A 12266-nucleotide genomic window follows, 5' to 3' on the forward strand; every position below is an offset into this window, starting at 1 on the left:
CGGATCGGTGTCGCCATTTTCGCTAGGGTTTAAACTTAATAATTATTATCAGCAAATTTTTTAGTCAAACATTGTTGATGAAATTTACCTTGAAATAAAACCACATCTCTGGGTTATTTTTTTATGTTTTAAAAGTTCATATGCCACAATATTGACAATAACTTTTCTACATTTTTTTGTTAAGGTATAACTTGCCAAAATGAAAAATAGTCTGAGGCTCATGAAATTAATAATTTAGATAAATGAAATAATAATGCATCTTTTTGTCAATTCAGTTTTTATGTTATAATACTTTTTTTTTTTTAATAATTATTCAAAGTTGACATAATTTAGAGAGGTTAAACATGGGCTCTTATAGGAGGAGGTGTTAGAAAATATCTACGAACTTAACAAAACAATACTTGTTTTGGTTCACCTATCCCAAAAACTAATAGATAATAAAAGAAAAAATAAGGAATTTTTTGATATCAGGATGAAATAGGCTTATAAGACTAAATCTCACGTAATTAATAAAAATATAAGCTAAAAACACGATTTTTAGCAATTTTATGAGAACAAGTATTGAGGCTCTGGCAACAGCGCATTGAAGCGGGAAAATTTAAACAACAAATTTAGCAAAATTTAGCATCCATGTTTAGCTTTTACACAGCATACACACACATACATTCATGAAATAGATATTAAGATGGCGTCAAGATCAGTGTTGCAAACTGACAAAAAAAGCACTATTGCCGGGGTCATTACGAGAAAATAAAAACTAATTAAAATTGTTTAAATTACAAGAATATGATTTATTATGCAATAAAATAGACGAAATGATAAGATTCTCTAGTAAAAAGTATTATTAATAAGCCACAAACACCCGAAAAAGATCCATTTTTTTAGTTATTTGGGGTTGGCAGCGCAAAAACTATCCATGTAAAAGCATAGGCAGTATATTTAGGACACGCCCCCAAAAATTTTGGCAAGTTATACCTTAAATATCCTAAATCATTGTATGATTCAAATTTTTTATCTCCATATTAGTGATTAATGAGACGTTCTTTCAATTGCTTGATAAATAAAAAAATTAGATATTCAGTAAAGGGAAAAAAAAATACAATTCAAATTCTTTCTTAACAACTAACTTGAGCTAAAACCACGTCTCCAATTATTTTTTTTTTTAATTTTGGTTTTTTTCGGTAAAGGCTCTTTGTCGTCATTGAGATCAATTGGTTTTCTGATGATACTGGTATAACATTAGCACTTGTACTACTATCAGCATGCTTTAATCCATGAGTTTGTGTAACATTAGCAACTATATTTTCAGCTGAAAAAACATCACATAATATGATAATGTCAACAAATAATCAATTTTTTAGTTAATAATTTCAATAAAATAAAAAAGCAAAAAAATCTTACATATATCTAACAAATTTACTATTTTCTGTCTAAGTTTAGATGTCAAGCTATGACTATTTCAACGTATAAAATTACATAATATATCTGAATCAATTAAAACATCATTTAGATCAGTAATCTCAATATATTGCTCCTCAGGTAATGCAAATATTGCATATACTTTAAAATTGAAAAAAGTATTTATGAATTAAACAAATTCTTAAGTGAATTAAACAAAAAAAATAAGTAATAAACCTTTGTGGATGATATCAGCATATGTAAAATGCTCTGATAGCTGTACCCATTTTTTTTCATTTTTATACTGAACAATAATAAAAACACATTCGAGAATTGACATTGATCAGGAAATTCTTCTAATCCATTCATATTCTTACAATATTACCTGATATTTAACAATTAATTTATTATCAAGTAAGTAGCTTCGAAAATATTGTCAACAAGCATATTGTTATTATGTTATTAATTAAGAATTAATTAAAAATATAAAATAACATTTATAAATAATCTTGAAGGGATTTATAAATCACTTTAAATTAACTTACTTGATAAAGTCATTGAAAACACGAATTATTGATTTATTATAATTATAATTTAATAATTATTTATTTGTTTTTGAAGAAAAAAAATACTTCACGTGTTGTCTATTATCAACTGCTTATAAAAACACACATCGTCCGACTCAATCCGACCGTATGCAAGATTTTTTCAGATATTCTTCTTATTTTTACATTAAATTTTCATTTATATGTTACAAATTAATTTTACAAAAAAAAATTTGTAAAATTAACAAACGGAGTTTGTAAAAACATTTTAAAGATTTTTTGTTGGTAAAATTAACAAACGGAGTTTGTAAAATCATTTTACAAATTTTTTGTTTGTAAAATTAACAAACGGAGTTTGTAAAATTAACAAGCAGAGTTTGTAAAAATATTTTACAAATTTTTTGTTTGTAAAATTGACAAATAAAATTTGTCAAAAGATTTTACGACTGAAGTCTACAAATTACAAACGAATTACCAACTTTTTTTTACTGTGTAACCAATTGCCAATGTACAAGTTTCACTTATTGATCTTACACTTTTACATGCAACAGCATAATCAATGAGATTGGATCATGTGTATCAATAACAGCAAAACAATCAACAAATTCAGAGCTTCAATTTAAAAATAAATTTTTACAATAGCTATATGATTCATAATCGTATTCACCAATTATAGCAAGATTATCAGAAAAATTTAAATTATTATCAGTTGATGTTGTTGATGGTAATGACCAACTTTTTGCAAATTTTTTAATATTATCAATCCTGATTTTGATTTGGAAATTCATTTACTTTCACGTGATGGATCAAGTTTCGACGGACCGCGAGACCATTCCAGTAAAATTCACGAATTGTAAAGATAATTTCACGTGATCGTCAAGTTAAAATAAACTGAACGTGAACAAATGACTTTTTACTGAGAAACCATGTGAAAATAAATAAATTTGTATAAGATAAAAAACTTTGTGTCACGTGAAAATAAATTTTTCTTTTTTTTTTTTTTTTCACATATTTCAACAATGATAATTTTACGTTAGGATCACGTGAAAATAAATCCAGTTTCGAGATATAAATACTATGAGTAACGTTTAAATAAAACTGTTTTTTTTTTTCCGTTGAATTTTACATTTAGATCACGTGAAAAAAAAAAAATTAATTTATAATAAATTAATTGACTTTCTTAATTATTTCAATCACATTAATTAAGGAATAAAATTAGACATAATATTTTTCATTTTCTAAACTATCCGAAAACGATATTGATTTCTAGCCTGAGAGGGGTCTGAACGCGGGACAGCGAAGTGAGAAGGGAACGCGTTATTTGTTGCGCCATGACAGTAAACGTTACGACAAAGAGTTTGGAACGTATACATGAAGAGCTTGAATTAATTTTATGTGAAAAAATAAATTTGTGAAATAAAAGAAAAATCTTTGGAAATGTGAAAAATTATTGAATAAATATATAACATGTGGTCGATTAAAAAAAAAAAATGAGAAAAAAAACCAGCAGTAATTCTTTAGCTTCATCTTTCCCTTAGCTATACTGCTTGTCCATGGAATTTTTATTGATTTGATGTAAAGAATACATGTTATTTCATTTTTTCACTGGATGATCACGTGAATATAAATATTTTATCTCGTTTGAAAAACGTGGGTTTCTAAATTCACGTGATCGTCCAGTGAAAATATTTCAATTCAACGTAAATTGTGCAGGATTTTAACTGAACTACTAAAATAAAGCATCTTTCACGTGATTACCAAGTTATTATAATTCGATATCTCGGGAAAAAAACTTGGAATTCACGTGAAAGGCTTTTAACACTTTTTTCACTTGAAAATAAATGAAAAAACAATGTGTTTTCATTCGGGATGGCCATATGGTCCGGTAAAAATTGATATAACGTAAAAATAAATGTTTTTGTCTCTCAGTATACAATGCCATCAGGAAACCCAAGTCTTTTCTATCGATCTCTTTTCGTCGGATAGATCATAAATTACACTTTTTTGATTTCTTGCCACCAAACAAGTAAAACTTTATTATATTCAGTAATTAAATACTATCGCAAGAAAATTGATAGATACGATTCCTTCCACTAACTAATCTCTTGTTAATACCTGACATTATTTACAATTACTATATTTTTATAAAGAGCACAATCACATACATCTTGACTCATTAAGATTGAAATTTAATTAATGTTCAACTGTATTAATGTGTTATTAAAAAATTGACGGATTCTCTAATTACATATACTTGTAGTCTTCTTTTATTATTCAGTTTCTGAATCATGAGAAAACCAATTATGACTTATGCAAGTAGTATGCGATTAATTCCACGCACAATAAACAGACGAACCATATTTATTCTGCTTCTATATTTCTGATTACATGTATATTTAATTCAATATGATTGTTGAAGGAAAATGATTATGATTCAATTACAATAGCATTTTCAAAAACAATATTTTTTTTATGATTTTATAAACGCATCAAACTTAATGTAAAATGATTTCACACTTGCTTCTTTTTCATTCTAGTACTTAAGTCTATCTTTAATGATATCATTCTTATTGTTTTAATCGTCATTCACTCTTAAATTCGATTTGATCATATGGTATGCATTTTCAAGAATTATTCACAACAAGTTGGTTTATAATTTCATTTTGATAAAAATGGTTATCTATAAATAAGTATAATAGAGTAATTATAATTTCAGTTTATTACCTAAAATTTCTAACGCTATTGATAATTTATTAAAGATTTTATAGCATTTACAAGTTGAATCAAATTAATTTATATTTATAAACACTTCGATAGATCTAAGTTTTTCAAAAAAAAAAATGTCGTTGAAACTTTCCGCGCGGTAAAAGGGTGATTTAGTTATTGCCACAATTTGATCATTGTTTTTTCAGAGACTTTTCATATCGTGCTATTACATCAATCGTACCGACATGATTCTTTCCGTGTGTCCTCAAGCCGTCTCTAGTCTTCTTCATAGGTGCTTTCTTTTGTGTATTTATTTTTTTTCCTGTTCATTTTCGCGCATGCGCAGTTAAATGCGCAGTCAGCAAAAAGTCAGATTGCAACAGCGTAGGACATAAAGAGCTGGATCAGCCATGTTTTAATTTTTATTTTTTAAGAATTATTTGTTTCGACGCCACTGCTCTCTCCTCAATTTTGCATGATTTACGCATGTGTATGATCATGCGCATTATTAATTTCTAATTTTGACAAATTTTGTCAAATGTATTCAAAATTTTTCAAAAAAAAATAAATTTGACAAATATTGCTAAATATTGACGAAATTTGACAAATTTTGGCAATATTTATCAAAAAAAAAAAAATTATTATAATTTACAAAATTTGTCAAATGTTTTCAAAATTTATCAGAAGAAAAAGTTTATTAAGATTGACAAAATTTGACAAATTTTGTCAAATGTTTTCAAAATTTATCAAAAAAAAAAATTTATTAAGATTGACAAAATTTGACAAATTTTGTCAAATGTTTCCAAAATTTATCATAAGAAAAAATTTATTAAAATTGACAAAATTTGACAAAATTTGCCAAAATTAGTTGAATTTTGTCAAAATTTGCCAATGTTTGCCAAAAATTGAAGATTTTGGCAAACTTTAACTAATTTTGGCAAATTTTGTCAAAATTATTGTCACCAGGGTATTTAAAAAAAAAAAAAAAAGATTATTTTTCCGTTTATCATCATTTGAACACGCATTTTCACACACACAACCAAATTGCAAAGTTGGCATAGAGTGGGTATAATCAGAGTGGTGCCAATAGCGGGTTCAGGTCCGTCATATCCTGCTTTTTGTATGTAGTTGGTATAGCAGAGTGACGTCATTTCAGGGCAGCTTTTCGCCTTTGGCACCACTCTGCTTATACTACTGAAATATAATAAAACTGGAAGCCGAACTTCGTGTCGCCGAGAGCAGTGTTGGGTAGGTATGAAACCCATTGTAATTTACATGTTTTCTTCTCTAGCTCAAAAAGTTTCTATACGATTTTACTCAATTTACTATCAGTTTGTACTTCTTTACAATACGGATTTTTTAAGCCCTCAATGATCATTTTCTACAACGGATTTTGAATAGGGTTACCATATCTCGAAAAAGCCAAATTAGGACATTTTCCTCCCACTCCAAAATTTTACCCCCTCCACCTATAAATTTATGTTTCAAGTAGATAATCATAACAATTCATTTATTTTGATTATATGTTACTTATTCATTTGTTTTCTTTTAATTATTCAATAATTATTCATCAAAATTACACAAACGATAGAAAAATTTTTTACAGTTGTAAGGTGTAGATTCCTCACTTTACTTGTTTTATAATTTAATTTAATTTCAAACAATAATTTAAAAGATAGACACGAGATTTATATTTAATATTAATAATAATGAAACAATTTATTTAACAAGTAGAATATGTAATATGACAATTTAACAAGACACAATATGTATATATTTTACTAATTGTGATATGGCAGAGCCAAATCACAAAGACAATTTTTAATTAATATTTTCAATGTTTTTCGGACGCACTCGATGGTGGCCGGACGAGAAGTGTCGTTTTATTTTTCTAGTTTTTCTACGTCGTCTCTACGACACGCAGACACATATTTCCCCTCATACATACATCACTCAATAAATACAACAATTATACTGGTGTCACGGAGGCACCAATACATACATATATACATTTTATATTTACAATATGGGTGTATCTATTTTGACACGCTACACAGTAGTTAATTTCTTTGTCTAAATTAATCCATCAAAAATTAATTGGTAAGCGAAATCCTTTCGTTAGGCTTTTTTGTTATAGCTTTTAAGTTGTTAAATTAATAATTATTTGAACAAACTGAAAGCTATGAGAAAAATGGCTAAGGAAGGAAGTTGCTTACCAATTACTTTGGCTAAAGAAAATAATTAGCGAGCTACATCCTTTTCTTAGCAACTTGACAATATAGCTTTTTATTTATTCAAACAAATTGAAAGCTATAGGAAAAATGGCTAAGAAATAGATATTGCTTACCAATTGATTGTCAATAGCCTTTTATCTATTTAAACAACCCTGGTGGAAAAAATCTCTCCGGATTTCGACGTAATTGAGACTTCCAGAGATATTTACAGAGTAATCTCTAGACTATTTTCATAATATCTCCGGATTTTTTCCGGAATTTTCGCTTAAAAAAAACCAACAAAAAAAAATAGAAAAATTAATAAAAGAACCAGAAATAAAAGTTTACATCCGAAATATAAAAACCGAATTTTCTTCCAAGAAAATCCGGAGAAAATCCGAATAAATTCCGGATTAATATCTCCGGTAGTCTCAATTGTGAATTGCGTAGAAAATTCGGAGAAATCCGGAAAAAATCCGGATAAATTATTTCTACCAGGGAAATTGAAAGCTATAGAAAAAATGGCTAAGGAAAGGATGTTGCTTACCAATTAATTTTTGAAGAATCAATTTAGCTAAAAAATTTAACTGGCAAGCCACATCCTTTCTTTAGCCATTTGTTAATAGCTTTTTATTTATTTAAACAAATTATAAGCTGTAAAAAAAATGGCTAAGGGAAGGATGTGGCTTACTCATTTATTTTCAAAAAATTAATTTAGCTAAAGAAATTAAGTGGCAAGCCACAAAATTTACAAAAATAAAAGAAGGGTTGCCTACGCTATAGAAATTTTGCATCGGGCCCTCTATACTCGATAGGACGAGGTACATATTCTGCACGCCATTTTAATTTCAATAATTAGAGGTATTCAAGAGTCTATCATAGTTAGCGTAAATGATAAATTCTATATTATACCTTTTTATTAAAAAAAAAAATTACCACAAAAAAAAAATTTTTTAAATTGTGAACAAGTCTCAAAAATCAGGGCATTTGACAAATCAGGACCGTATCAGGACAAGCCAATCAAAATCAGGACATGTCCTGCTAAATCAGGACGCATGGTAACCCTAATTTTGAAAGATATTCAATTATTAGAATCAAAATTTTCTATCATTAGCGGTCATTCTCTTTCTTTTATTCGTCGTTCTGTCTCATGTTTCTTGACTATGGTAGTATGTGTGTGTCTATCCAGATGAACTGCATACACACATACTACCAAGAACCTGCCAGTATAGTGAATATATTTTGGAAGGAGGGGCACTGAAAATATTTTTTATAACCATATGTAGATGCGCACCCTCTCGGGTCCAAACTTCGTCCACCGATGCGATTTACATTCAACCTTAATAAGGTTATATTTATTTATTTTTTGAACCGTGACAATAGCACAGCTCATACTGAAATCACGGATTCGCGCATGCCCAGTAGGTCCGTAGGAACAGCGGCCATGTTTACAAGCGAAATGTTGCTTGTCGTGAGTTTGAGCCCTGAACGAACACACCTCATGTAAAAACGCAAAATTTTGCGTGTCGTGAGTTCGCACCATGGAAGTGAATAAGAATATTTTGTTCTATCTCTTTTTTTGGTCAAGGGTCGATGTCAGCGCCGCAGCTGGTAGTTTTTTGAACTGACTTACTCCGAAATTTAGGCTTCAGTGACAGCCTATGCTTTAACACAGTAAAAAAGCAAAGCTTACACTCCTTAGGTGTGTTCGTTCACTATTCACACCGAGCGTATGCACGGAGCGTATGCAAGTAGAGTGGGTATACCCACTCTAATGCAAGGAAGCGCTAGAGTTTTGCGGTCATTTGAAGAAACTTTAGTAACTAAAATTTACTAAAACATTCGTTATTTTCAGTCATTGTGTTTATTTTGTTAATTTAATAATTTTTTCTCAGACGCAAGAACAAATTACCAATTAATAATAATGAAAGAGAGCGAAAGAACTGGAAAAAACGAATAGCAATAAATAAATAGTAAATTTTAGTTGCTAAAGTTTCTTCGAATGACCGCAAAACGCTAGCGCTTCCTTGCATACGCTCCGTGCATACGCTCGGTGTGAAAAGTGCATGGAGTTTAACACTCCATGGAAAAGTGAACGAACACACCTCTTATTCACCTCCATGGACCATGGTTTGCACTCTAACCCGCACGTTAACCTTTTATTTGGAACGCTCTCCCGGTTTACTAGTCATGCTTCGTTTAAACAAAAAGTCAAATTATTCGGAAATTTTTTCAAAAGTCTGATGTAAAAGAAAAAACGTCTTGAAATTTATTTTTTACATGACGCTTTTAAAAATATTTCGAGACATTTTTATAGTTTCTAGGCATTGCTACGGTTAAGAACTCCACAAGTTATTCTCTATAAGTTATGGAAAAAAACAATTGACTCAGTGAGTTTTAACAGATGCTTCTTGCAATAAATGATGCAAACTTAACTCATTCAGAAGTTAATGCATTCCTCTCTAATTTACAATTTATTTTATTTTACTTTTGTCAAACATACCAAAAAGAATATTTCAATAATTGTTTTGGTATATCAACTTACCGATTATAACGACATCAGCGAATTCAGGAACTGTTTGTTTTGCAGTTCCTCCAGTTTTTTTGATAAATTTTTGATCAGCAAAACATTTGCTGGTCGTCCCAGGAACGGTTAACTAAAACAGATAAATAATGTGTACAAATCGAAAAAATCGTGTTGTTGTTTTTGAACAGAAGAAAACCTTAGTTTTGACTAAACGAAACATGTTGCTTTTCACGCTGGTGGTCGTCCAATGTATATAATATAATGTAACAGAACATCAACAATTCTCAAATTGGTGTCTGCATAATCTTTGAGTTCGATTAAAGTTTCAACCAATCATCAACTTATTCATTTTTTTCTACATAGTTTTTTAACGATAAATCAGTGAACGGGATGAATAAAAAAATAATTATCGGTGGTCATTACAGGGAGAGATACTATAATCATAATGAAAAATTATGAGATTAATTTGAAGTAATCGAACGGTACGCAATAATCGATCTTTGTGGCTTTCAATGATTCATTGCAGCGGTTACTTTGTAATAATATTCAAGCGTAATACAGTGATATTTTTATATTTATATTCATTTTCATATTTTTGATATAATATGATTTTATATCAAAATGTGTATATCACTTGTTGCTCAACAGGTCATAAAAGTTATTTACGGTCATTAGGTCTACAAGAAGGGTAATCTCTCAAATTTTACTGAAGCTCACAGAATGGAACAAGTCAGTACACATTATCGCCAGCGACGACACTAGTGGCAATAAGATCCGAAGTCACATGGGTTTTTTTTTACTTTTTTTTTGTGTGGTTCAGTTAGAGTATTCTTTTGTGTAAAAAAATAATACAACTAAATAATACAATAACATTTAATTTTTTTATATTCATTAGTGAATACATATAAATTATACCAGGGGTGCTATTCTTGGTCCCGTATTGCGGGAGTTATTGCGGGTCCCGCAATAACGATTCGCCGACAAGAAATGTTAGTCGCGATAGAAAAACACAGAAAAACATGAAGACGCTTGTTATTGCTTTCATGTAAATTCTACCTTATTTTTGCATTTGCATACGACTATGGCAGCTTCCCATGAGAGCAACTACAAAGGCCTTTATATTTTTCTATCGCGACAAACATTTCTTGTCGGCGAATCGTTATTGCGTGACCCGCAATAACTCCCGCAATACAGGACAAAGAATAGCACTCCAGTAAGCAAATTTTTAATTTATTTGTATTGAATAAAAATAAATATTTAACTTCATTTATGTTTTTAAAATCAGGATATAAATAGTTATCATGTATCTGAACAAACTCCAATATAAGTCGAGAACTAAAATTATCATATATTTTAACTCGTAATATATTATCAATTAAAATTGATAAAAAAGTTACTGTTTTCTTATCGGCTCATACCAAATGATTACAGGGTATATTTTTCCATTATCAAAGTGAAGCTTGGCATAACCATTGAAACACTGTTGACTATAAAAGTGTTGATTATTTTTTATTTTTGAGTCAGGAATCTCATCAAAAAGAGCACAAATCTAATTGAAGTTATTGAAAATTGAGAAATTATAAAACATGACTAACATTAATATTATAATAATATTGCGTTATGAATATATATATATTCGTTTGCCTGGTATGCAAAAGACCCGGGTTCGAATCCTGGCGGAACATCTTATTTTTTCCAAGTTTCTGTTTTTTTTTTTCAAAAAATCAATGACGAATAGATCGACATCGGTGTTAACTGGTTGAAACTTGGAAAGAAGTAAAAAGCCCTGTGATCCAGAGGTCAAGGCGTTTGCCCGGTGTGCAAAAGACCCGCACCCGTATTCAGAGGATGTTCTCATTAGGGCTTTTTTTTCCGATGGCGGCGCTTGTGAACTTTTTATATAGATTTTACATAGAAAAGCTTCACAAGCGCCACCATCGGAAAAAAAAGCCCTAATGAGAACATCCTCTGAATACGGGTGCTGGGCTCGAATCCTGGTGTTTATTGACGTCATATTTTTCGCTGAAAAATAAATCTTTGCACCCTGAAAATAAAATATAGGTATGTTGCTGACAATTATTCAATTGCAAGCTGCAAATATTTTATTTGTCGCTGATAAAATTAATACTGTTACAGACAGTGATGGGTAATTCGACAATTCGGGGTATCATACAATCATACGTATCAGTGTTGGGTAAATAAGATACCTTGGTATGTTACATGGGTAAGATACCATGTAAGATACTGTATCTTACATCGGTGGTTTCATACATTGAGGTATCTTACACTGCGTTCCCAGCGCCTCCTATGATTTTTTAGTGGAACCTTCGTGCCACAATTTTTTTTTATTCGATAAATACATGTCATTTATTTATTAAGGAGCTTATGCACAAATTCATTGCGGGTGTTGCGGGGCGCTTCTGACGTCACAGACAAAACTGAAATCGGGCTACACTGTAAAAAAATAAAGGGAAAAGCGCCTGCGCCCCGTATACAATATATGGGATTGCGGGTAAGTGTGTGTGTTTGAACATGCCATACGTTACCACATCTAATTTTTGTAAAGTTTATAATTAATTTCTCATTAATTGACCGATCAACATATGAAAATTTTTCGCGCAATTAATAAAACTCTGTTTCTAATATATGTGTGATTTTTTTCAAGACTTTTCATCATTTTTTCTATCCGAAAAAAATGGTTGAAATCTCCATAAGAGCCAATGTTAAATATTATTTTCAATAATTAATTACAAAAAATTTAACCGATCAACATAAGAAAATAATTATACCGTTGTATTCAGAATGAAAAGATCTACTTGTGTACAAAATTTCAGAACATTCTCATTATATTTAAAAAAAAAATAGTAATTTCTGCAT

The 12266-nt window shown here is 29.8% G+C and overlaps 1 protein-coding gene across 2 annotated transcripts in view; it reads right to left on the reverse strand.

Annotated features, from left to right (window-relative positions):
- Positions 1 to 9912, reverse strand: part of LOC122855053 (sarcosine dehydrogenase, mitochondrial) — a 100829-nt gene extending 90917 nt beyond the window's left edge. For both annotated transcript variants that reach the window (XM_044156177.1, XM_044156175.1), the window contains exons 1-2: positions 9586 to 9912; positions 9408 to 9519 (exon numbers count right to left, since the gene is read on the reverse strand). In XM_044156177.1, coding sequence (XP_044012112.1) covers positions 9408 to 9519; positions 9586 to 9609 — 136 coding nt within the window. In that variant the 5' untranslated portion in view covers positions 9610 to 9912. The remainder of the gene's footprint in view (positions 1 to 9407; positions 9520 to 9585) is intronic.
- Positions 9913 to 12266: the final 2354 nt, after the last annotated feature.

This window comes from Aphidius gifuensis, linkage group LG4, assembly GCF_014905175.1.
Source record: "Aphidius gifuensis isolate YNYX2018 linkage group LG4, ASM1490517v1, whole genome shotgun sequence".
Lineage (NCBI taxonomy): Eukaryota > Metazoa > Arthropoda > Insecta > Hymenoptera > Braconidae > Aphidius > Aphidius gifuensis.